The 27,108-nt window shown below is 43.5% G+C and overlaps 1 protein-coding gene across 12 annotated transcripts in view; it reads left to right on the forward strand.

Moving 5' to 3' along the window:
- Nucleotides 1-27,108, forward strand: part of HDAC4 (histone deacetylase 4) — a 270,456-nt gene that overhangs the window by 145,782 nt on the left and 97,566 nt on the right. For 9 of the 12 annotated variants that reach the window (XM_080400678.1, XM_080400686.1, XM_080400685.1 and 6 more), the window contains 3 exons: nucleotides 13,141-13,291; nucleotides 18,217-18,337; nucleotides 23,991-24,112. In XM_080400678.1, coding sequence (XP_080256804.1) covers nucleotides 13,141-13,291; nucleotides 18,217-18,337; nucleotides 23,991-24,112 — 394 coding nt within the window. The remainder of the gene's footprint in view (nucleotides 1-13,140; nucleotides 13,292-18,216; nucleotides 18,338-23,990; nucleotides 24,113-27,108) is intronic. The other 3 variants (XM_080400680.1, XM_080400684.1, XM_080400681.1) reach the window with 2 other exon arrangements.

The following is a 27,108-nucleotide window of genomic DNA, read 5'->3' on the forward strand; positions in this document are numbered from 1 at the left end:
CTGTGCAGGGGCAGGGGGCAGGCCGGGCCCAGGGCCCGAGGCCACCGTGTGAGGGTCCCCAGGGCTCAGCGCCGGGCCCTGCCCGCGGGTCACACCAGCCCCAGGCAGCGCCGCAGGCCGGGGCACAGCGGCTGGGCAGGGCCGGGGGGAAAGGGCCCGGGGGGGCGGCTGGGGCCGGCTGGGCAGAGCCCCCGGCCTGCCCGGGTGGCCGAGGCGGCCAGCAGCGCCCTGGCCGGTGTCCGGAGCGGCGTGGCCGGCAGGGCCGGGGCAGGGACCGTGCCCTGCGCTGGGCACCGGGGCGGCCACCCCTCGAGCCCCAGGGCAGCTTCGGGCCCCTCACGGCAGGGGGACGCGGAGGGGCTGGAGCGTGTCCGGAGCGAGGTGGGAGTCAGTCCCTTCTCCCCGGGAACGCGTGACAGGACAAGGGGAAACGGCCTCGAGTTGCGCCAGGGGAGGTTTAGGCTGGGTGTGAGGGAACATTTCTCCACCGAAAGGGCGGTGAAGCCCTGGGACAGGCTGCCCAGGGAGGCGGTGGGGTCACCATCCCTGGAAGGGTTTAAAAGATGTGCAGCTGTGGTGCTTGGGGACAGGGTTCAGTGGTGGGCTTGGCAGTGCTGGGCTATTGGTTGGACTTGATGATCTCAAAGGTCTTTTCCAACCTAAATGTTTCTAGAATTCTGTGTTTTATTTGTTCACCTGTTCCTGTACTTGAGCAGCATTTTCTGTGCTTTACCCTTACGCCTGTTTCTAAATCCTAGTGCTTAGAATTCCTAGATAGTAAGCATGTTTTGGATATAGTAGAGCAGCGTGTCCGTACAGTTACACATGCACAGCAAATATTGCATTGGATCCCTCTTTTGTCAAGACATTCAGGTTTAAGTACCTTTGTAGTCTTCCACCTATAGATGTTGAATAGTTTTGTCAACAGGAATACAGTGGCGGGACATCTGTTGTTAAAAGTAAAAAATAGTTTTGATGCATTTAAGCAGCTCTTCTGTATTTTGGGGAGACATATACAACAGCCAGCATTGCTAAGTTACAGCAAGCAACGCTATGGGGGTTTTAAAGAGCTTACTTGTTTTACATCTTACGCATTTAGCTAGTACAGGAGGAGTCATGTTTTATGTTTGTTTTCTTTCTTCTATTACTGTGGTGTCATTGTGAGCAGAGGAACTGTTCTGATTCGCTGTGAACTAAGTAGAGGGGAACATCTCTCCCACCCCCAAGCAAAGCACTAGTGTAAGAAACATCTTAAGGTCGTCTTAAGTAAATGAAATTTGGCTTGAAAAATGCTGAAATGTCTGTCTTTGTTTTTCTTTTCAAGTAGATAACTTTTTCCTGTTGAAATCTGAAGTTTTGGCATTTTCCAGAACTTATTTTTATTCCAGCAGCCTGGTTTTAATCCTCTGACCTAGTGCAAGAGGAGAAGATGATGGGATGGCTGCAGTCCTGCCTGCACGTGTGATCCGTTCCCTTGTGTCCCCCTGAGCAGTCCTTGCTTTTATAGACATTGTGTTTTGGAAGATACGGCTTCCACATAAAGGTGACAAATTCCAGAAGACTCTGCAATTTGGAGAGCTAGGCTACAAGTGAAATAATATGGAAAAGAAGATGATGGACACAGAGCTCGGCACATGGAGGGAGCGGGATCGTTGCATGCAGACGAGAAAACCCTGACATGTTTAGGGAAAGTAAGCCGAGCCTTATGAAGACTTCACACCATACGGAAATAGGGAAAACTGTCTTTCACAACTCCAGTGCAGCTTTGCAGATTGCTGAGGCTTGACATCCGAAAGTGGTGCGGGAAAAGAAGCCAGAGCTGATGAGCACCAGAGGCTGCTGCGGGCTGGCTGGAGACAAGGGTGACAGCTCCTCTCTCCTGTAGCTGCCTACCTTCAGGGAGACAGATTTTCCGCTCCAGCGTGCCTCGCCAGATGTGTAACAATATTTATAGCCTTCAAATCTGCCTTCCTAAACAAAAACAATGATGGAATAAGGAGCTTGGCGTCTGGGTCATTGCTGGTGATTCGGTGGAAAGCCTTTCCACAGGTCCCAGTGTGAGATTTGCTTGACCTTTGATTGCAAAGGAATCGGCAGTGAATTTTTTCCTTTGTGAGTCACTCATTCCCGGCCAAGATCAGCTGGAAGTTACCAAAAGCTTTTCCATTTGCCTCCTGGTCAAGGGCCGGAGCGAGATGATTGAAGAGGGATAGAATCCGCACTTTGGCAGGGCGAGAGGCACCTTGGGAGGTGTGAGCTCAGCAGAGGAGTGAAGGATGTGGTGGGTAGTGCGGTTAATCTCTTCTGTTCCTGTGCTGCCCAAGCTCAGAGCAGGGCTCTTCCCAGCTCTGGCTGTTTTATAGCTAAAGCCGGAAACTTATTCAGGATGCTGACGCACGTCAGCATTAGCACATGACAACAGAGACCAGAAGAGTCCTGATGGTGATGGGATAGCAACACAGCCAAGCAGCTGAGCCTCACAGCTCCTCATGGACCTGAAATCCTAACCTGGAGACATGCAAACTTGTTAATTCTGTCACACAATGCTATTCCCGGTTTTCCCGTCATCTGAGAAAAGGATATTTGTGTGCATCAGTACCAGAGGTGGTGCTAGGCTGTACATGCAATGCATACAGGGTGTTCAGAGAAGTCATGGCTTTCCATCTAATTAGCAACAGCAAAAGGAGCTTTGTAAAGATGTTCACTGAGGAGGGATTCTGAAATTGGTTTGTTTTTTCTTTTAACAGTACAGCAATTTCCTACAGTTAGCAGTATGCTATGCTGCTTAATGGCTTTATGCCAGTAAATAAAAATATGTGGAATGTTTTCAGATATTGGATTTATATATATAGCAATGTTCAGATAAAGCCTGATGAAGTGGTTTTATTAGTTTTTGCTGGTTTTAGATGACTTTTTTTTTTTTTTTTCATCAGCATAGCTTCCAAGCCCTGACTGAGAGGTGGTAACGCATCTGAGGTGTTAGCCCTGTGTTGGGAGACATGGGGTCAAACTCTCTGGCCACTCCTTATATTTGTTTTGAAGAGTAAAAGTCTTGCAGGGAATCTTCTGGATAGATTTTGTAATGCTGTAAAGCAAATGTAATTTTTTTTTCCCCAAAGATGACTACATTTAATAACTGTCGTGTTGATGCTAAAGTGAGAAACTGTTGTTTGCTTTCATTTGGAGCCACCTGCCCTTGGAATGACAGGTTTGCTTGTAGGATAGCTCATTGGGCACAAATCACATTGTCTTTTAGTGTGGCTGCTTTCAGTGTAGCTCTGACAGTGCCTAGAGCCTCTTTTTGGTGGCCTCTCCATGACAGTTCCTACTTTACAGGAAAAAATGTGCTTGTTTCAAATCCACTGATGGGCTTGGTGTCATCTGCTTCACCCTTGTAGCTGCACTAGGTAGCACCTTCCCCATACCCCCAGGTTAGGGACGCTGAAGGGTAGTGCCTTGGTTCCTGCAAAGCATCCCCTTTCCCCTGTGACCTGCTGCTCATGTTGGACTCTGGAAGGGCAGACTTCCATTTTACCACATCCCCCATACCCCAGCTCCTGTTGCTGAGCGTGTCTGCTCCATCCTTCCTGCCTGCTGCAGCCAGTGCAGAGGGGCTTCCTTCGCTCAGTTTTGTGCCGCTCTTCTGCAGAGTGCCCATTTCTTACAGCCTGCATCGTTTTCAAGAGAAACTTAAAAAGCGAGGAGATACCAGGTGTCCACCTCTGTCTGTATTTTGACATGATAGAATTATTCATCTTAGAAAGCTGCGGCTGGGTACAGTTGGTGGTAAAAACCCAGACTGAACATTTTGTGCCTTGTTACTACTTGAATGTATTGTACTGTGCTCTCTTGCTATTTCTAGAAGGCTTCCTGTTCTTTTTCGGTGACCTTGCCTCATTTTTCTGTTTCATGGAGCTGGCTCCAAGACTTAGACCTGTATCCTGCAAAACTTCTGACAAAAGTAACCCTAGGGAAAGCTTTTGTACGATCAGAGTATTTGCTGTCTTTGAAGGGTGGGAGGTGACTTTCCTCAGCCTCAATTCAAGATCTTTTCCAAGAATGATGAGGACAAATCTGCGTGCAGAGAGGTGGGTAGTGTCAACAAATTCAGACAACAGCTTGGACATCTGTAAGCCCCATCTCTCAGTTGAAGTAGTCATGCAGCAGGCTGATTTAATTTGAGTTTCTTCCTACCTAGCGTTGGTGGTTTCTGGACTGAAGCTGAATTGCTCAGCCAGGAAGGTTGTCTGCCCTGGTTCTTACAAACCTACTTCAAAACTGGTAAAAGAAGCATGTTTCCTTTTGGTTTCTTCTGAGATGGGCCATGGTTTGTTGGGAGGAAGGAGCAGAACAAGAACTCCAGTTTTCTCCCACTTTTGAGGTGCGTAAACCAGTGTTTGAGATGCAAAAACCTCAGTCAAAAGTGAAGTCTCAGATCTCACTGCAGTCAGCGGACATGGTGGCTTTCATCCTGTGAATCCCTGTACTGGTGTCCATGGAGTCCGCTGGTACAGCCAGATTTGTCCTCCTTGTACCAGTCTCTTTGCTTTGGAGCTTACAGCTTTTGAGCAGAATATCGAGGTTTTTTGAGCCATCAGCAGTGGGAGATGAAAAGTCTGTTGCCCCTGGTACTCGGCTGCTCCACATTCCTTTGGTGAAGCCAAAGAAGAGACATTCACCCAGTGCATTTTCTTGTTAATTAATCTTGTGAAGCTGGGAGTTCAATTGGGCTGACTTTTGAGTGTTCTGAAAGCTGAATGTCTGACGTAAATGGCAGAAATGGCAGAGTTCACTGGCTGACAGATAACAGGATCTTTTTTTTAGTAGCACATGCTCACTTTTTCTGTGGAGTCTGAACAGCTTTTGAAGTGGTCAAATTTCTGTTCTTTCATCCTTTGTAGCATAAGTTTGTCACCCAGCAAAATGCGTGTGGGGCACAGTGAATATTTTTTTTTTTAAAAAAAGCCAGAAACCTTATGATCTCTATTCAATTTGGAATTTCAAAATAAACAGCAGAAGGAATATTTTTCAGTTCACATTCACTTGGGAATTTTCAACTCTGATTTTATCTTATTTTTGAACTAGATAAAATAGATTGGAAGTAGTCAAAGAGAACACACAGACAATCAGGGCAGGAGTAAAGAAATACCCAAGTGGATCCTGCTATTATGCTGGGAATATTGACCTGTTAATATATTGCTGTTGCTGATAAATTAACATTCATAAACTTGTAATTCCTGTTGCTGAATATAGTCTCTTAACAACATTGAGCTGGTGTATGGGAGAATGAAGTTGCATTTAAAACATAAATCAGGTTGTGAAAAACTTCACTCACGTACACACAATGTGAACAACGTTGGATTAATCTCCTTTTGTTTCCTGTTTAACTGGCAGTGGTGGTGTATAAAAATGATAAGTATTTGGTATTTGCATTGATGGCATGTTACCTTTAAACACAACACTTCTGCTGGGCTCGCATGAGCATCAGATGATGTTAAACATTTTTTTCTAGCCTGCAGCCTTCCTCTGGGCACCGCAGGTGCTGAGGCTGTCACTGCCTCGTGTCAGACGAAGAGCAGCACTTTGCAGTCTGCTTTACCCCCATGTCCACCCGCTGTCGCATGGAGCTGAACCCAAAATCACACAGTAATGGCAGCTGATGCTGTGTGTCAGCAGCCACGCTGCCAGCGGTGCTGTGGATGCAAATACTCCATTTTCACTGCTTTTCTTCCCTCCCACCCCCCTTTTTTAACTTGGTGGTTTGAGAAGCCCAGCAGGAGCACTTCGGTGAGGCCTCCCATCTCTGCCAACTTTCTGGTTCGGTCACTTTTCCTTCACATGGGTGATTGGGAATGGTGGATCAGTGGATGCAGTTGCACTCTTCCTTTTCTTTATTCATAGTTCCTTCTTTGATATCACCAAAATGCAGTCGTGGCTCCTCTAGCTGGTCCCATTATAGGATCTCTTTATCTTACATCTCCACTCCTAATACTGGTTTTAGCCTAATTCCAACTCCTCTGCTCCCTACACCCCAAAACAGTTCACAAAGGACATAACTGCTCCTCTGAGGACTGAGGTCTGATTGCTTATGGCATTATAAAATCTCATTTAGCATTAAACATCTGGGGCTCCTTACTTTAGAGGACAATTTATAAGGTTCTTTGATTTACAGAGATTCCTTATTACCATCCATGCTTGGATGGATGTTCCCTGCTCCTGGTGCAAGGTGTACGGATCTATCCTCCCCTTCAATAATAACAACCATGCAAAGCACAGCAGAGGCATATGCAGAAGAGTTTTCCTCACCTTTAGCAGGGAAAACAGGAATAGGAACTGAATATGCTGGATACTATGAATGGAACTCACTGCTTTCTAGAAAGGCTCTTGGATACTCTGCTTCTGGAGGAATGCTAAAAACTAGACTGGAGTGGCAGTCAGGGAGCAAAAGGCACACACGAATGCATTCCCAGTGCTTTATTTTTGCAGATATTCAGGGCTTAGAGGGACGAAGCTGCTGTGCAAGCTTTCAGCCTTTTAGGAGAGGTGAGTAGTAATGGCATGGGAAGGAAACTAGAATACAAAATTACATATCCATATATAAGCTGTGCCAAACCTATAACGTGAGATCTTTTCACCTAGAGCTGGCAATCAGGGAACATAACCATCGTTCTCTTTCCTGGAGACATCTGAGCCTCATAAACTTGAACACCAGACATTCTCAGTAGGATATGTCTAACCGAGATCAGTCTCTTGCCCAGGAAGCTGTCGGCTGGGAAGGATCATTTCCCTGCACAGCGAAGAGATGCTGCCCACGGGAACTTCTGGCACGGGACTGCTTGCTGTCAGACTGCCTGATAGCTGGAAGGGGCACGCCGAATATATGTTCAGCCGCTGATGTGTCCAAGAAAAGAAATGATAGACTTTCATTCTTCTGAGCTGTGCTTTCAGATTTCTGTGTCTTGGCTTCTGCTGAAAACCACAACTTCCCCCCCCCCTCCCCGCCCCTCATATCCCAGTACAACTGATTAATTCTAACTAGCCTCCGGTGCTCCAGGAGATATCTGAAACACGCCATGACGGAGCCAAGAGAGCAAATTCTGAAACTGGAGCCACAGCCTGAGACTTCAGTAAACAGGATGGAGAGAAGATGAAGCAGAGAGTCCAGCCAAAGGAATGTCCAGCATTGAGATCGCTCTAAAATAACCCAATACAACAGTTCTCCCAGAAATCTGTCAACATCTGTGCTTTGCTTCCACCCATAGTTGATGATTTTTCAGAGATGATTTGATGTGTAGGTGTGTTGGTGAGTTCTTTCTTGATCATCACCTACAATTTTCCTTTATTTTTACAGAATCTGAACTCCAGATAATTTTAAATACCAGATTGAACCCCTCAAAAAAGTAGAATTTTGCCAAAGCAGGTGGCAGATCATTTGCCTTAAAACCACTGTCTGCACCAAAAGCCCAGCCTCACTGCCTGCTAGGTGAGAGGACAATTACATGAATCTTGTGAAAGTGTTTACTGGGCTGTGCCTTAGCTCAGCCTTTAAGAGTACAAGTTCAGGAGGTGCTGAGATCTGCTTTGTTGGGATTTTTTTGGTCTTGTCTAGCATTAAGTTGTCGGGTTTGAAGCTAGTATTTTACTTACACATCCTTACAACTTCTTTGAAGGTAGGGCCTCCATCAAAGCCCTGAACCTGTTGTTCAGGGATGGCAGGTGAAGTAGTTGTACAATGTCTTGGAGCTTGCCTGCAAGAAGTCCTCAAATTGCAGTCTTATGACGGGCTGGATGGTGCCAGCATGACCTTCTGCTGAGATGGAAACAATGTGTACGGGTGGGGAGGAATGCTGACCCGTAGCTGGAGGATCAGGCTGCCTTTCCATCTGTGTTCCTTCGTACCCTAGCTGCCTTGTGCTGGGTGGAAGGAGGAATCTCCTGCAAATACAAAGAGCAGCAGAAGTGCTCCACCATGCTGGAGCACCTTCAGCAGGTGATCTCTGGCATAGATCAAGATGCAAGTTAGGAGTTGGACGCAACACTAAGCTGCTTTGGATCCCAGGAAACATTTATCGACAATAAGTATGCCAACTGTTGTTAACCCAGGCTTGCATCTGTGATTAACTGCATGAGTAAGGATGAGCTGTCTGGGTACAAATAGTTTTATGCTGCCTTCCACTAATTGCAGTAAGCTATTCAAAATATATATTATAAAAACCTAGGAGCCATAGTCTAAGCTTCAAAACCTCTCCTGCTTTGCAGATTTTAATCAGTTTGACCGTGGCGTGTGAAGTAAATGACAGAAACACCTTTAAAATGACTGTTGTGTGAGAAGGAGGAAACAGAGGAGCATGGGCAGAGAGCAGTGGCTTCGAGAAGAATAAGGTAGTACCTGCAAGTTACTGAGGTGCAGGAAGGACCCACGTTCTTGCTACTAGTTTAGCAAATTGAGAAGTGGTTATAGAAGTCTTAATGCAACGTGTCGCCATGAAATATGTTCTCGTTCTTTCTGGTAAATGGGATCTTTGCTGTCAGCACCACACACTTCCCAGGAGGGCACTGGCTGGCTTCTGGGCTGAGTTTGATGGAGGATTTTTGGAGCACTCTGTTTCCACTTGTTTTTATGCCTGAAGGAAACAGTTTTAGCTCCACTTTGCTTAAAAAGAGGTTTCTTTGTGCAGTGGAGGTTGACAGTGCACTTGCTGATAAGGTGTCAGTCCCTGTTCTAGGTAGACGTGCTTGAGAACTGAAGACAATTGAGGAATGGGATGGCAAAATCCACTGCACCGCCAAGTCCTCACAGTTAGCTGACCGTTGATAAATACTTGGAAATACTCTACATTCTCCTTATTACATTTATTAATATTAATATATGCTAAAGGAGCACCAGCAACACTAACAACAGGTACAGTTGAACATTTATGTAGTCTTCATAAATAGTGGAAGCAGTGACATTAAACATATGCAGGAATCCCCATAGTTATAAATATTTACAAATACTTATTTTGGCAAGAGCACCTAATTCAGATGTTCCTAGCTGCACTCCCTAGTACAGTGTGCATGTCTGTCACACGGTATGCTCCTGAAATTGATAGCTGAATTAGTCTGAATGCAAGGGATTTCCCTCAGCATATCGCTTTGTATTTCACAAATATTTAAATTTCATTTGGGGAAAAACCACACCGCTCCAGCTATGCGCAGTTAATACAAGGGTGGTGCGGAGCTGGAGTCGGTTCATTTGCCAGCAAGAGAGATCTAATATGTTACGTGGTACGTGAGCAAGGTCTCACTCTGTACTTAATAATCCTTATCAGAGCCACCTAAGCGTCTCTTGGTATGCTGTGAATTGCAGTTCAAGAGGTGCTTATGAATTCCTAACTCAGGCACTTCCCAAAAGACCCGAGCATGGGAGATTGCGTCCCGCTCAAATGCAGCTCTGAAACATTTTGCCTTTAGACATCAGCAGGCTTTTTTTTTTCTCCACTGAGATAGTCAAGGGAAGGTTAAATGCCAGACTGAGCCCACAATGTGTGGGTGTTATGTTGCCAGAAGAAGTTTAGTGCGTGGTGCGGGAGGGGGTAAGACCATGCTGCAGTTGGCCACACACTGGTCTGAACGCTCGCTACCTGTTAAAATTTGCCTTGATTGCTTTAACTGAAATAGAAACTCATTGTTTTCCTGAAGTTTCAGTTTATTTTGTGAACGGGACAGGTTTTTGTATGTTACCAGATTTCCTGCTTCTCATGTTAGTCAGTGGTGGGTTCTCTTGCTGCTTATGGGTCTTTCTTCACAAAGCATCAACAGAAAAAAAACATTTTAAAATAAAAAAATTGTAACCCCCACAAAATATAATATTAGGGCACAGTCTAGCATCAAGTGAGTTTTAAAGCTTATGGTTTTAAAGTTAGGAAGGGCCTTTTTGCACAGAAAACTGATTTAATGTGATAGTTATATTCCCTCTGGCTCTATTATAACAAGATGGGTATCAGGAGCAGCAAGGATGAGCCAATGCAAGCTTCACCATGGGTCAGCACTCCAAATTCTTATCCGAGGTCCTTAGAGGAGCTGTAAAACCTGGACACAGTCTGTGCAGTGGGATTGCCTGAGCTGGGGAGCTGGTAAAGGCACAGCATAGTCAGCGCCCCTGCATTTTGCTGAGCCTGCACAATGTATTTCCTGTCAAATACTGTCTGTGTAGTTTGTTTTCAACCCTAAGCATGGAGAAATATTCATGCCGCAAGAAGACATCACAGTTCAGACAGAGCACCCGAATGAGTTTTCTTCACTCATTTTCTGAGGCTGCAGCAGACACCAACAAAGTGATTTCTTATTTCTTTTCATGGATACAATTGGAGAGGTTGCCTCATTATATATATTTTTTTATTTATTTATATTTTTTCAACTTTGTAAAGATTTGAAAACTATATTAAGAATAGGCTTTCTGGAAACCGGGGTCAAAATCAGCGGAAACAATACATCTCTAATGAAACTTCTATAAGCCATCCAGATACAAATTGGTCTTTTCATTTACATTTCACTACAGATGTCAATGAAAGCACAGTTCCTTCTAAAGCATCCTAATGTATGTAAACCATTGCAGGAAGCATAACACGCAAAGCCTAGGAGACTGCAGATGGAGAGAAAAGGCTCCTGATTTCATAAAAATAACAAAACCTGTTTTAACATATTGTGCATTAAATATTGTTCATTTGCATACTTTCTATGGCTAGGTTATAAAAGCCCACCATGTGGTGGACTTGTTGGAAGTCTGAAAAGATACTCTTTCTCCAAATGGAGATGTGTTAGTGGAAGCTGCTGCTTAATTATAAAACAAAAATAACTAGTTTTCTCTAGGGTTTTTTGTTTTTTCCTTTTGTAAGTTTTTAAAGTCTGGGTTTTTTGTTGTTTACATAAAATTCAATAGAATTAGGAAGGGAAACATGGGTGCAATCACTGCAAATTCTGCTGACTGGGGTTCGGTGTTTTACAACAGTCTGCTTGGAACCGCCAGCAGCCGGGCCTCCTCCATCAAGATTTTCCAGCAGATAGCCAGGCAGATTGTAAAGTACCTCTTACGTTATTTTTTTGCATCTTTATATAGAACGGTATAATTTTGTGTATCATCTACAGTATATCTGCAACTGAAACATTAGATGGTACAAATTTACAATGCCACAAATTAAAATAAGAAATTGCTGTCAAAAGCATAAATAGAAAAATATGCAAAGGAAGAAGGAAAAATCAGTGGGGTGGGAGTATGTGGGGTGGGAGTCCTGTGTATACGCATGCTGTCAGGGTTTGGAGAAAGATGGAGCAAGACGTTCTTGGAGGGGGCAGGTTCCCTGTCTTAATAGCTGTGGCTTGTCCTCATCCCTTTCCACATACGGGATTTTGTGAACCTGAAGCAGTGGGTGGTATCTGAGCACAGGCACCCATTAAGTCCAGCCTCAGAGAAGTCTCATCTATCGCCAGAGCAGTAAGGGTTCTGAAGGTTAAGGTTGCCAGCTTAAAATCAATCTGCTAGTTTACAAGCTGCCAATGTAAAGAGTGCGGGGCAGGCGTAAGGCAATCGGGGTGGCAGAGCAGCCCAAGTAGTTTGCCTCAGCATGTATCTTACTGGAGAGAGTGCACATAAAATTGGGAGGCGGTAAATCTTCATTTAAGATATACATATATATATTGTTTATTTTTTAAGAAAAAGCAGTTTTCAGTGGATTTCAAGGGGAAGCCCTGTGCCCAGGGAAGCGCCTTTTGCAAACCCCATGGATATCCTTTCTCACCTAGCCAAGTTGCAAGCTGCTGAGACTTGTCATTTGTCACCTGCTTTTCCACAGCCTGGCTTGCTTCTGGCTGGCTGTCAAGACACGGGGTGTTCTCTGAGCACTGACAGGTATCGCCCCAGGGCCCGGCAGATCCAACTGATTGCTCAAGTCTCTGGGGGAATACCCCTGGGCCCAAAAAGGACACTCTGGGCTGGGGCGCTCCACACCAAGTTTCCTGTGAGGTTAGTGTTTCCATGCTCATCTTCCAGGTGCTGGGATTTGGACGCCCCCGCCAAGGGAGGACTTGCAGTGTATGAGGGTCGGAGCCTTTGGTGCTTCAAGTCTTGAACACTCCATTTGATGAAAGCTTTGCAAATCTTGACCATAATTAGGCAACCTGTCTCTCTGTGCTTTCCGTGAATGTGTGCAAATCGAGAGAGCCAGGATAAATTCTTCCTTGAGAGATTATTGGAAGAATATTTTTTTATATATATATATTGAAGTAATTCTTTTATAATTAAGCTCAGAAACAAGTGGTGGTCATGCCCACAAGGCAGCTAGTCCTTTGGCATTTAGCTTGGGGTATGAGTTTTGCACTGCAGATGGGAAGTAACCGTCATTTGATGAAATTAAAAAGATATAGTTGTCCTAGTCCATGAGAACTTCTCTCATAAGAGAGAGAAACCAGAGTCTAAAGTCATACAATTGAAGGCTTATTCAAAAAAGCATATGCACAAGGAGACTGAACTGGTCTTGCAAAGCCCACGTTGATGATGGTGTATTTTGCTGCAAGTGCCTGACTTGGTGAGCTCAATGACATTCCTTCAGCATAGGGTTTGTACACGACGAACGTGTGAGTATTCATCATTAAGATGTCCTAATGGGGTTTTAATTAAAACAGACAATGGAGAGAAAATTCATGTCCACCTGCAGTAGCAGTTTGCGCTGGTTCAGCACAGACTCTGGGCACCAGACTCCGGCAGGGCCGTGGTGGCAGCAGACTGCTCGCGGAGAACTGGGGACCTGGATGTACCCTTTGGAAGCAGCAAAGTGGTTGGGGAAGCACCTGCTTGGGTGGAAGCTTTTTGTCAGTTTCTCGGATTAGGTGCTTTCTGAACAGGATGCTTGTGCTTGTAAACAGACTGTGAACTGAAACCTGGAGCATATAGTGCCTATGGTTTAGCATAAGTGCTATCCTGAACTAGAAATGGGCTACATGAAATGAGTCGTGGTGCAGGAGCCTCTAGATGAGGAAAATACCTTTTTTCCTATGTCTGTGAATTAAGCAACATTATTGTCACCTGATAGCAGCTGCTGGTTTCGCTCTGGGAAGTCTTGACGCTGTTAATTTGTTGTTCTTCCCCTCATCCCTTCTCTGCAGCAGCAGCAGGAGATGCTGGCAATGAAGCATCAGCAGGAGCTGTTGGAGCACCAGAGGAAGTTGGAGCAGCACCGACAGGAGCAGGAGCTGGAGAAGCAGCACCGAGAGCAGAAACTTCAGCAGCTAAAAAACAAAGAGAAAGGAAAAGAGAGTAAGTAGAGCAAGCTCGCTTGTTTCAGCGATGACAGGTAGAGCAGATGAATGGAAGCCATAAAGCAGCTTCATAAAGCTGGAGAAACCTTCATGCTAGACTCTCTGCAGAGCTTGGCTGCGCATGGAGCTTATGTAAACTGTTAGGAGGTATTGAGGGTTAGAGAGAAATGTATTTCTATGCTTTATCTTCATTTTTGTCTTACTAAATGCCATTTTAGCATTTTTCAAAAGGAAGCGTATCGTCTCTTTACTTGATTTAACATTTTTTGAAGTATTTTTGGCAGCATTCCTAATCGAGGCAGAATATTAAGCCCATAAAATACACCAGATGCACACTGCATTTCTTTTTCTTTTACTTTTCTTAATTTCACTCTCTTAAGATGTAGCGGAGTTCTCAGTTCTTAGCTTTAAAGTGTTTTCATTCAGAAAGTACTTCTTTCATGAGGTTACAGATTGTGGTTGCCTTTCCCACGTGTCATTATGCACTTCACAAGATTCAGTAAAATGATTATGGCCTCACAATTTCCCTTATCAAAGACACTTTGGTTGCTTGTTCGGTTTTCTTTTAGAAGTGAATGGGAGGAAAAATACCTTACCAAGTTGTACTCATTAGGTCTTCATTTCAAATGAAATAAAGAAGCCTGTGATGGAAGAATCGGAGAGGGCTGAAGGGTACCAGGAGATGGGATACTGTTTGGGGACCAGGAATAAGACAAAGCTCCAAAAAAAGTGTTTTCTAGTAGGAAAGGACTGGGGTCTAGGAGACTTAAAAAAAAATCGTCTGAAGGTTGAATTCCTTACTCCCTGCATGTGTGTCTTGCAACAGCAGGCTAAGCTGCAGCCAAAATCAGGGAACACACAGACCTACCCCATTATCTTTGCGAAGCCGCTCATAGGAAGTGCAGTGTGGCTGCGTGTGTTTGGGTTGGGTTTTGTTCATTTTAAGTACTAGAAAGGCCAAAGGATCAGATTCTACTTAATAGAAGCAGTTTAACATTTAGGAGTGAGTAAAGGCGGTGATAATGCAGGTTTGCTACTCTGGTGCCCAGTTGCTGCCACGTGCAATGCTTTCCATTTTCCTCTTGCTGCTTTGTGTTATTTTCCAGAGTATAAGGCAGTCGGTTCGAGGAGGATGTAAGCTGTAAGCGTCTCCACTTCACCCTGCTGTTCTCATCAGCTGTTGATATTGTATCAATGTTTTCCTGGGCCTCTCTGCAAAATTGATATCTGGCTATTCTCGTTAAAGTAATTTGCAAACAAATAAAAATGCCTGATTAGCTGTAAAATGGTAAAAGCACTGAAGCACCTTGTGGGTGAGACACTTACGTGTAGAGGAAAAAACAGGGTTTGGGGATGTTAAGTTGAAAATCCTGTTCCCATGGCTACAGTTTTATTTTTAAATTACTTTTTATTTAAGTACTATGGTGTATAATCATTATAGCATCTCAGCTCTTAAGTATTTATAAGTTATTTTCCTCAGAAAATTTTGCGAAGTGCAACAGAGCTAAAATTGTCCTGATCTGAAATATGAAGAGTGAGTAATAGATGTATAGTTTATTCTCCCTCCTTCCCCTGTCACTGTAAGCCAAAATATATTGCTTTGTACCTTTTAGAAGGCAAATCACAGATCGGTTTATATTAACATACCATCAACATCTTGCATTCTCATCTCTGGAACCTTAACGTGTCCCTCGTAAACTGGTATCTGATATCATAAAGGTATCTGCTATCGTAAAGCTTTTCGTCAAAAAATGTTCATCATGTGGGCAGGCCGGGCCGATGGTGTGTGAGGGTCCCCAGGGCTCAGCGCCGGGCCCTGCCCGCGGGTCACACCAGCCGCAGGCAGCGCCGCAGGCCGGGGCACAGCGGCTGGGCAGGGCCGGGGGGAAAGGGCCCGGGGGGGCGGCTGGGGCCAGCTGGGCAGAGCCCCCGGCCTGCCCGGGTGGCCGAGGCGGCCAGCAGCGCCCTGGCCGGTGTCCGGAGCGGCGTGGCCGGCAGGGCCGGGGCAGGGACCGTGCCCTGCGCTGGGCACCGGGGCGGCCACCCCTCGAGCCCCAGGGCAGCTTCGGGCCCCTCACGGCAGGGGGACGCGGAGGGGCTGGAGCGTGTCCGGAGCGAGGTGGGAGTCAGTCCCTTCTCCCCGGGAACGCGTGACAGGACAAGGGGAAACAGCCTCGAGTTGCGCCAGGGGAGGTTTAGGCTGGGTGTGAGGGAACATTTCTCCACCGAAAGGGCGGTGAAGCCCTGGGACAGGCTGCCCAGGGAGGCGGTGGGGTCACCATCCCTGGAAGGGTTTAAAAGATGTGCAGCTGTGGTGCTTGGGGACAGGGTTCAGTGGTGGGCTTGGCAGTGCTGGGTTAACGGTTTGACTTGATGATCTCAAAGGCCTTTTCCAACCTACATGATTCTAGGAAAAACATGACTTCCACAAATGGAAGATGTATATGAAAGTAAAGGTGTTTTTTTTCACAGGATAAGAAATGATAGTTGCTCATCCTGTCTTTCCACGGTTAGGATTTAACCTAGAACCGGTCCCATGTGTTGGTGTTTCCAAGCACTTCTGGGCATGGACCATTCAATCGTTGCTGCTCAGCCAGCCTTGGACCGTGGCTTGTCTTGCACTATCTGCTACAATTTGGCCAGCTGTGGTCAGCCCACGCTATCCTTAAGGGGTTTCTCCCATTAATTACCATTTATTCTGCTCCTCTGCTCTTTCATTGTGCAAACTTCTGAGAGAGCCTGGTCCTGCTTCTGTTCTCCCTTGTTCTCTTCCCACTACCTCTGCATTGTCCTATATTGGGATGCTATTTGATCCTGGGACAATATGTAACTTGGTTTTGTCTCTGCTGTAGTAACCTGGCTCAGTGTTTTGGCTCTTTAGAGCTATCCTGTCTGCAGTACTTTGCTCATTGTGGCTCTCTCCTGTTCGAAGTCTTATCACTTGATCTGCTCTTTGCTCCCTGCTCCTTTTAAACAGTCAGGCCCTCTGAAATGAATAGGCCATCTTCACAGCTTGGTTTTCCCCACCACGCACAGCTGGTCCCCCAGACCGAGCTGCTGTGTGGCCTCTTGCTCTCTGGTTCTTTCTCTCTCACCCTCCTTTTACTCTTCTGTGCCTTATGCTTCTATTGGGGTTGAGTGTCTTGCTTTCTGCCTGTTGACTTACTCCATGTGTATGGGCTTTTAATATCTGACTTCTGCTCTTGTCCTCTCTGCCTATACCCCTGCAAGGTGTACACTATTGCATATGTGACAGGTTGTCCCTTTCTGCCTTTGGAGTCCTCTTTAACATCTTTATGGGATCCTGCACAGCACTTCTGCCTATAACAATGTGACTGGGTCCACAATAACCCAGTATAGTATGTGAGAAGTGAGTTGGATTCAGTTTTTTTTCTTTTGATCTTTGAACTCAAGGGTCAAGAGCTGAGTAATGGTCGGAAGGTCTTACATGACAGCTTGGTCCATGGGTCTGACATTGCCCAGGGAAGGGGTGGCCTACACGTTTGTATCTTGTTAAACATATATGGGGCCTTTCAGCTTCTAATTAAAGAGGAAGACAAGCCAGGGGAGCTTTTATAAACCTCAGGATTCAAAAATGTTTGATTTCAAGTCTTCTAAATAACATCAGATTTATCCAAAACTGACAGAACACAGTCATGTTTGATTATTTTAAAGATGCTAATAGATTAAAGATGACACTTTTGGGGGAGATAAGGCCTTTAAGCCTTAAGCGTGAATTTGTCACCTATTCTGGTTTAGCCATGTGGCTTGCTACACTCATATGACTTTATCTCCAGCTCCTCAGTTGAACTTCCCGTTGGGCTACATGCCAAATGTACATTTGTAGAGCTGGTGAGAAAGGCAGGGCTCCAAAAAGGTGAATTTTCAAGCTTTTGAACACAGCTTTGGTGGTTGAACAATATTACATCTTCAGGCAGTGCTTTATAGAACTATTGCAGTTTTCTTTACTTGGGCAGATCGAAAAAAATGGTTTCCCCAGTCAAATGGCACCACATTGCTGAGTAGGATCCAGGAGACGAAAGGTCACCCTGTTGTATTTTAAGTTTTTATTCCCAGTAGAGCAAGCAGTTTTCCTGGCCTTTTCATTCTCTTGTAGCCCAGATATTTTCCCTTGGAATTCTTACTTTACCCCACGGTATAGATGAACTATCATTTTCCACATGTTCTGCTTGCCAAACTTTCTATGCATTACTCCATCAGGAACTGTGCCTGCGAATCTGTTCTGTCAACTGAATGATAATTTTAATCCATCATTGCAGTAAAACAGACTGGTCTCTATTGTGGAGGAAATAATGATTAGAAATTACACAGTTGACATTTTAACTCTACACTACAAAATTACTGACTTTCTTCTTTAAATGTTAGATTTTCTATTTGAAGAAATAGATTGCACACTTGTAAATGAATTGGAATATTATGTAGGTCTTATTGTACACAGATACTTTTGAACAAAGAGGTCCCTATTTACAAGTTTTCAAGACAAAATCTACATACGAGACATTTGTCTCGTTCCCCTTCTGCTTGCAGATGTGACATTTCAAAACTTGAGTGTACACAAGACCCTTTTTCTTAAATACCTTTGATTAAAAGAAAGCTGGAATACCTAGTACAAGTGCTTTACTCTAAGCATACTTTTATGCAAGTGTAAAAATCCTCTTCAGAAATCTTTTATAGTGAAATGATAAATCTCTGATTAAATCTCTGTTTTCAAACATAAGTTGTTATTATATGCAAAGCTAAAGAAAAAAAGAGAGAGAGACCTCCTTACTGCAGGCACTTTGTTGTTTTCTCTTTGAAATAAAGGTTCTTCTTTTAGACTGGAATTCTGACTCTTTTTAGAAATTTAAATTCTTTAAAGTGTGTGAATTGATTAAATAACCTTTTTTATTTTTGACACTTCAGGTGCAGTGGCAAGCACAGAAGTAAAGATGAAATTACAAGAATTTGTCTTAAATAAGAAGAAGGCATTGGCACACCGGAATCTCAACCACTGCATATCCAGTGATCCTCGCTTCTGGTATGGGTAAGTGGTACTGGGCTTATCTTTATGATTCAGCCGGTGCCACCTTTTTTCACAATTGCTGGAGATGTGGGGAATAGACATGATGTGTTTACTGGATGAACCAGAACAGTGATAGATAGAATCAGGGTTTGACTTTGCTGTACGTTACCAAAATGTGTTTTTCAGAGGGTTTCAGTATGAATAATTTTCATGTCTTCTGTGATGGTCACAGTGTTTTTGTGAGTAGAAGTCTTTGCTGGTCATCTTTAATCCATGATTATTCAAACTCTCAAATTCTACAATCAAGATCAACCTTTATAAGTTCTCTAGCTTTTCACCCAGAATTTTGTCCTGAGGTGTTATAAAACTTGAACTTTAGTGAAATGGGGAAATTACTTTTCATGTTTAGTGAACTGCAACTCAGGATAGTTGAGCTAGTGTTACATTTTTAAAGCCTTTAATGCTTACTGCTCATCTTAATCTCTCAGAGTTTAAAGTTTTGTTTACTTGGCTCTTCTCTGTAAACTGCTGGAAACATCAAATGCATCCTGTCTGCACTTCTAATCGCAATTGCCCCAACAACTGCATTTTCAACTGTTGGTCTTCAAGAAGGTGTGGGGTGAGAAGGTAACAGCTAATGTTATAATGACATGGGAACAAAGAGTGACTTCTTCAGTTATTTAAGATGCACCAAATAACAAATACAGGTGATGGCATTATTAACAAGGCACAAGTTTCAGTTCCAGAAATTCACTTCTTCATTTTCTAATAGAAAATCGGAAAATATGAGATGATTTGAAAGCTTCCGCTACTATAACATTGTGAATATATTTTAAATTTTATTTTTATTTTTTTTTTAAAAAAAGGAGTTTGGATGTTGTCTTTAGTGACCATAAAATTCATGGAATTTTGAAGACAGAAGTCAAGGAAGTTTTGCTGTGAAATTTGTGTTCAAGCTGGATGTCTGAAAGTATTTTAAGAATTTAAGAAATTAACATGCATACAGAGATGATGAGGTCATAGTCAGAAGATGTTTCCAAATTCAAGAAACTAAGCTGAAATTAGATTTGAAAGATATCCCAGCTATGAGCAAGTACAGAAATGCTGAAGTGTAGTTGGCAGAAAAATCCAAACGTTATTCCAGTAGGGTGAGATTGAGCAGTTTTAATGCATCTCTGAAAATCTAATCTAGGACTTGAAAATCGTATGGTTATGACACTGTTTAAAGTGGTGAAATGTTGTTAGCTTTATGCAGAGATAATATTTAAGGCCCACTAGGTCAGTATCAAGGGTAGTAGAAGAAATAGGAGAAACTGAATTTCAGTCAAGAAAACATAAATATCTTTTCTAGATAACTGATTTTCCACTGTTCTTAATTGAGACTCACCATGAAATTTGGGGATTTTATTAAAAGCGGTTGAAGACTCTGAGCAACTGCGTTCTCCCATTTTTTTTTTCCAGTTGGTTAAAATGCCTGTTATGCAAAAGTGGTATAAAGTCAATTAGAATTAAGTATGTTAAACAAGTGCTTCCTTCCAAACACTTTGGTCCTTTGGCCCTAGAGAAACCTGGTACAGAATTGCCATCATAGGTGAATTTAGAAAAGAGAAAAATAAATTTGGGAGTAGGCTGAATTCCTGATGTTTTGCACAGTTTTCAATTAACTGCTTTTTCACCAAGAATCCAGTATTTGGAGATGAATCAAAGAGCAGCAGTCTATAATACCCCTGTATGGTGCGGGGCCAGGAGTGATGCCGGAGGTTATGTAGCCAAGTTATATTTAAGGTTTTAGTATGTTCCCTGCCCTGTTTTAAGCTAATGCTGAGAACTTTCCAAGCACCAATATAGCATTTAGGTTTATTGTGGACGTTCATCAAAACATCCCTTTCTTGTGATGCTCCAGGGATACCAACAGGTAGAGACAACGTACAGACTCTTGCACAAGGGGCCATCCTTTTCCTTCTGGACTTAATGGGCTTACCATCCCCTCATCTGCCCTCCGTCTGTTTTACGGTGGGGAGAGGATCACTCACTATTCTGGTTCCTAACACAAGATGTGAAGAGGGAAGAAAGAGCCTCAGAGGCCTCACAAATCTTTCTAAGGGTCTGTCTCAGTGATAAGTTGCAGGCAGGCATGAGCTCGTTCTGCTCAGCCTTTGAGGAGGGCAGATGGCAGCAGGGCTGCGTGACTAGTGTCTTATCGTGCGGTGGAGGATTTTTAAATGCACCCTTCAGTTGTTAAGGCAGAAGTTGAGGATTTTGTGTTTCCGTTCTATTTAAAAAATACTTTTTTTCAGAAAAGAGAAAACCTTTAAATTAGTATTTATTTATATGGCACCTCACATAGGTTAGCAATTCAGTTATAGAGATATTTATGTACGCACATACTTCTAATGTGATTCAATTGAGTGGTGTTTGGATTTAACACACGCAAATGAGGCTTGCAGAAGATAGACTTGATGCTCCTACTGTGAGCAGGCAAGCCAATTAAATGGTAACAGATGCTGAAATAGTCTTTTAAATGACACGCCTGCTTTTAAGCACTTCCTTCGGTCTTATTAAGGTTTGTGAATTCCTTTTTAAAAAAAAATTGAAAGCATTACTTGGAAAAAACAGATCTCCTAAGGGTATTGAACACCACAGTGGTTCTACGTCAATGGCTGTGACATGAAATATGTTCCATTGACATGTGAAATAGCTGCTGTTCCCCTGGCCCTTTTGGGCCAGGCTTCGGTTGTCCACTGAGATGTCCAGATGCTTTTGCCTTCAGTGGCTTGTATCTGTTTGAACTTCATTCAGCACTGCTGGTTACTGGTGCAGCACTGGGTGTCTATAGTTAGTGAATGTTTTCTAATTAATCACGGATGTTAAAGGGCATTGTCACACCCTTGAGATGAAAAGGGACCAGCTTTAGAGGTTTTGCAGGATATAGTCATAATCCAAAGAATCTACTAAACAAAAGAAAATAACTTGATAATGCCCAGTAGTGTTTCTAGGGGGCTTTCACAAAGGTCTTGCTCAGTCTTCAGCTCTATGGTATTCAAGCCACTTGGTAAAATCTGTTTAATATATACAGCTCCAGTCTATATGTAATTGTTTAAAATAGCTTTGTGGACTATAATTTTCAGATTACATTGGTGATAGGCAACAACAGAATGGGTTCTTTTGAATTTCATTGTCAGACTGTGCCTCCTGTGGATTCTGAACCCACCTGACAGCCCTGCTTCCAGGAGGTTTTGATCTTCAAGATACTTAACATAAGTAAGAGTGGCTTAGCAGGAACACAGACAGAGCACCTTGGGGTTAGCAAACAGGGCTGTTATTACCCTAGGAAGTTGTCACAAACACGCTTGGGAAGTAGCCACTCAATGTGGTAGCAGTCATGAAGGGAGTTTAACTGAGTATTTGCATGGTAAGGAGCTAGAGAGATTTAATTATATGTTCAATTATTGCAGTGTACATAGATGTCTACGGTCCCTGTACTCAAAACATGCTAGCATACATACGTATGCTTCAATATATATTCAGTTTACATTGCATGAATATGTTTGAAGTACCATGCATGCTTTGGTGTGCACATGAGTTTTTGAGGGACCTCAGAGCTCAAAGAACAGGGGATGTGTTATGTGAAGGTATGTGCTTTCAGGAATGCCCGCAAACTCGATTTAGTATACAATTTCATCTCTTTCAAGACCTCTAAATTTCTTGAACAGGCATGCAGACCAGTGCATTTTGCTCGAAGCAGCATAGGGTGTCGGATCCCAGTCCTTGAGCCATATAATGTATTCCTGTTTGCAGAGTTAAATATCTGTCATTCAGCAGCCCTGAAGCACATCTAAACAGGCCCTTTGAGTTCCTGCCATTCCCTAACAAAGTGATGAAAATAGCTTCAATGTACATGATTGTGCAGCTTAAGTCATGATTAAAAAAAAAAGGGGGGGGGGAGAAAGAAAAGTCTATTGCTTGTATAGGCAAGAGCAAAAAATGTCATTGTGTGACACGATGGGTTTGAGGGCTCTTGGCTTGCAGCGTCCAGGCTTCCTGTTTGTGAAACATCTCTCTGTGCTGCCTTCCCATGGTATGAGCAGATCTGGGCAGAGAAAGCGACTTCTGTTTTCAGGAGGGATTCAAATATTTTTCAGTTTGGTTCTGTTTTGATTTCAGGTGATGATTAAACTGTGCGTGCATGTGGGCATTTATTGGTGTGAATGTAAAAGGGTACACGATGTGCACAAATGCTAATGAAAAATACAACTGTGTAAGAGCCTGAAAAATTATTCTGCCTGTATGTACAGAGAAGTTTGGAATATAAAGGGGGGAGGATTAGGAAACCACAGTGAATCATACTGCTTGGTAAGAACTGTGGGTATAGAAAATTTTGATGTAGATGTTCAAATAAACTTCTCAGAGCTTTTTTGTAACAAAATCATGTAGAAAATTCGTTTTCCTGATGTTTCATTAGCCCCTTATTTTTTGAAGGGTAGAACTTGTAGTGGAAGTGATGCTGTGCATCTCACCAAACATCCTACTTCTGATTTGAGCTTTCAAAGCAACTGCTCAGGGAATTGGATGAATTGGTGTAATTTTCAACTGGGAATGGCTCATTTTGGTTCCTGAAAGAACCTTTTGTAGGAGAATATTTTTAACCAAGGTCCCCAAGAAAGCCTGGTTATTAGGCAATGTAAAATTCCAAATATTCACTTCTTTTGATATTCATCAAAGCTGCTCACCTTTCATATTCTTTAATATTTTGAAGAAGTAATACAGGCTTTAAATTCTGTTTATTTAAACATGAAATGTAAGATGTTTCGTAAGTGTATGGCTCTCACCTGTGTGGCTATATCAGTCATTCTGTTGATGTAGCTATTCTGCTAACATGCAGAGAGTCTGGAGACTTCCCGAAATCTGTACTGATTGGGGTTGGTAGAGCTCCCGAGAAACTGCAAAGCTGGGCACAAGTCATTAAGTAGGAAAGATGCAGCCAACAAACTGGTAGGAGGCTTAGAAAACTCATTCATTATTTAATATCCTTAGCAAACAGACTGTAATTTACTTCCAGCAGCCTGCTCAAACAAAGCTATAAATTATCAGCTTCAAGAAGTTAATTTGGAAAGGTGTTGAGTACTTTGGCCCTATCTCTGCAAAGTACTTGGGTCAGGAGGCAGCGAAGCAAAAGGCAGAAGACCACCTATGCAGCATGGCTGCTGTTAGCCAGCTTAAAGATGTGGCACCTAATGTGCTCATCCTTCGGTTTTGTTTCATCCTTAGACTTCGTCTGCCATGTCTGCATTTTATTCAGTGAAGGGAAATTGTTCATGCTGCATTTGAGGGCAGTAATGATACCCATGCTTAGCTTCAATGATACGACTTGACAAAACCCAGTCGAAGTACATGCTTAAAATTATACTCACAGTTAAATACCTTCATGAGCTGAGGCATGCTCAACAGGGTCATTCTTACACTGAAAATTAAGCATGCGTTTAGTTACCTTCCTGTATATTAGACTTCAATGTATTTTTCATAGGAGTACCTAGGAGAAAGCTAGTACCAAGATCTTTCCCTTTATGCTGTTCCTCACTAACGAAGGTAACAGACAAGATGAAGCTGCACTCATTCCCTTTGTGTCTCACTGGTGTAAAGCTTCTCCCTTCTCTTTCTCTTTCCTTCCGTGCAGGAAGACACAGCACAGCTCTCTGGACCAGAGCTCCCCACCCCAAAGTGGCGTATCTGGCACCTACAATCACCCTGTACTGGGGATGTATGATTCCAAAGATGACTTCCCACTCAGAAAAACAGGTAGCGCTCACGTTGATTTTCTGTGTTGCCTGCTGTCTTTGCTGTGATACTTGGTCCTTTTTTTTTTTTTTTGAGAAAGGTATTTCACTGAAAAGCTGTATTTCATGGGGTGATTTATTTAACAACCACCCCCTCCATCCTTCTCCCCCTTCATCTGTCACTGTACGCGCAGTGTTAAGAGGGCGGCTGGAGTTGCTTTGGGTGTGTGAACTTGCAAAGCTGCAGGCAGGAGACAGCGGAGTTGTGTGTCAAAGTTTGTGAGATGTTTTCACAAAGTCAAAGCTAATACAGAGATCTGGGTGTCTGAAGTCAAAGTATGTTTTGCTGAGTGAGAAAAGTACCAAGAAAAGTTCATTTCTTCTGGGATTTGTGTTTTATATACAAGTTTATACTTAAAATAAATAAAAATGTTTCTGCCAGTCAAAGCGTTGGGACTTCCTGCAAGGGTTTTGGTTCACACCTAGACAGTTATTTCTCAGTTAGGTTTTTCCCTGCACGGTGGCTAAGCAGGTCAGTTATTTCTCAACTATATATTATGTAAACCAGGTTGTTTTGCTTGGCTGTGGTCCTCAGCTCCATATCGCATGCCTAAGCCAACACAGCTTCAGCTTCTAACCTGGCCAGCTCATGATCCTCAGCTGCTTCCTTCAGGGAATAACTGAGCTTCAACGAGGTCATCCTGATTTGGGGAGCAGTGCTGGTTGTATGGATGGTGCCAACAGCGCTGTGTGTTGGAAATTGCTTTCGAACAGGGAAAAAACTTTTCTGAAAAGATGGAGCGGAGGTAAGAGGAAAGCAGGGCTATGATTGAACTTTGTACCTTCTGCAGGTGCTGCTTAGCTATTTCTCAGGTATGCTTTGTGGATCTTCAGATGTGGAGGGATGAGCACCAGCAGTCAAAAACTGTGTCATCCTTGCAATAAGGAATGAAGACAGTGTGCTAACCAAATCTCCCTGCCAATTTACTATGATCTTTGGTCAAATTGGCTGCCCTAAATGAGTTCATAAGAGCTGGTAGCCCCTCCTTTTCCTTCTGGGAGGAGTGTAGGTATTCTCGTGGCATTTCTTCTCCTAATAGAAGTAGAGCAGGTCTTAGGTGTCATAAATGGTTTAACACAAGTCTTGTTACCTTTGTAAGCTTGGGGGGGGGGTTCTTCTGTTGCCATCTGACAAGAAAAAAATACACCTCCACAATGCTGCCTTGTGCCTCCTCCCAGTTCTGCGCATTAAAAGACCATTTTGGGAACTTCTCATTCTGGACCATAGCATCTGACCTGCTGGATGGACCTGTGGATGGATTCCCACCTGCTGTGCAGTAGACTGTCTTCCCCCTCACTGGGCACAATAGGTTGGGTCAGACACTTCAGCTGCACAAGAAGTCAATAACTGGCAAGCCCTCTCCAAGATACAGGTTTTTTTCCTGGGCACACCCTGTACCTTTGTTGGTGGTAATTTTGACTGTGCCCTTTCTGGAGGACTCCAAAAGCAGAGCTTAGAAAACTGGATTTGCTGAAGGGTAGGGTATCCTCTCATCTCCTCTTCTAGATAATGAAAGATCAAGCACCCCATTAGGTGCGGTAGATGCTGCTGTGTGTCGCCAGTGCCCAGGAGAGCCGAAGTGACGCTGTCTGGGCTTCGGGGCTTTGCCTTTCATAGGGAAGGTGAGTGCTGATGGAGGACTGCTCTCAAAGGAGACTTCCTTTAGCTCTAAAGCCGGTGAAGCACAAAGATGTGCTTAGCATACACATCTGCCTGGGAGGAGAAACACAAGCCCAGGCTGCTAGCAGCCGTTGCTGCTGTTTGCATCTCTTCTGCTGAAGGCTTTCAGGCTCCTCTGGGAAATTGCAGCGTTTCTATGCAAGGAAGCATCCCTTAGCACCATACCTATCACTTAGGACCTGTGGGTAGTGTGATTCCAAGAGATTTTTAGCTCTTTCCCATACCTTGTGAAACCACGTGATCCATTCCTGGTGTCTTAGCGTTCCCACAGCGTGATTGGGCTTTGACATGCTCCAAAACTTCCCTTGCTTATCGCTTCAGGGGACCTTATTTGTCAGGTTGGGTTTGAGGATTGGTCACCCTTCTTGCTCCCGATGTTAGGGAAGGGGATTTCTGCAGGAGAAGAAAAGTGTCTGCACATCTCAGCCCTTTGCTGCTTCCCGAACTGAGTTCTTAATAAGACTCTGGCTGAATAAAAGGCCTGTCAGACAGGCTGAATTAAGCATGATAAATTTATCTAATCACATTATTAAAAATGGAAGCAACCAAAATCACTGTTGTTTTAAAACAGGAAAATGTTGAGCAGATTTTGTTTTTCCAGAACACTGGTGCTTGTTCTTTTTGGGCACCAGCATTAATCTTTTGGGGACTGGTCTGTGATACAAATGAGTTCACTTGCAAGGTTCAGGGGAGAAATTTTTTGTATTGTTTTCTTTTATTTTCCTTTCAACGCAACAGCACGTCAGTCTCTGGCACAGCGATATCCTGCAGAAATCCCATTGCCAAGAATGTTAAGTTGCTTGGAGAAGAAAGGCTGCTGAACAGTCTGGTGTAAACAAAAGGCAGGGAAGGCTGGAGCCCATCCTAAATAAAGTTCTTTATTACGGGTGAGCTTTTCAGATTTTTTGGCACCAGGCATAACTCTGGCTTTGTGTTTGTAATTTAAAACCGCCATATCATGTAGTCCAATTTTATTAAATTTGATTAAATATTTGCAGTTCAAATAACAGAGTCCATCACAATACAGTTCTGATTACCAGGGCTGGAATCCAACCAACATCATCGTTAGGGATAGGGTGACTTAGGGGGCTGCGGGAAGGCAGTTTGAATGATCATTTCTTCGAGGGTGCATTTTCAGAGCTGGCAGCATGTCCTGCACCTTGGAAAGTTAAGAAGAATAAATATGTCATTGCACTGGGTTTTCAAAATACTACCTTTCTTCATTCTTATTTAAAGCATCACGATGTGGTCACAGGTTATTCCTCTGTGCACACTTG

The sequence above is a fragment of the Falco punctatus genome, assembly GCF_963210335.1.
Source record: "Falco punctatus genome assembly, chromosome: 8".
Classification (NCBI taxonomy): domain Eukaryota; kingdom Metazoa; phylum Chordata; class Aves; order Falconiformes; family Falconidae; genus Falco; species Falco punctatus.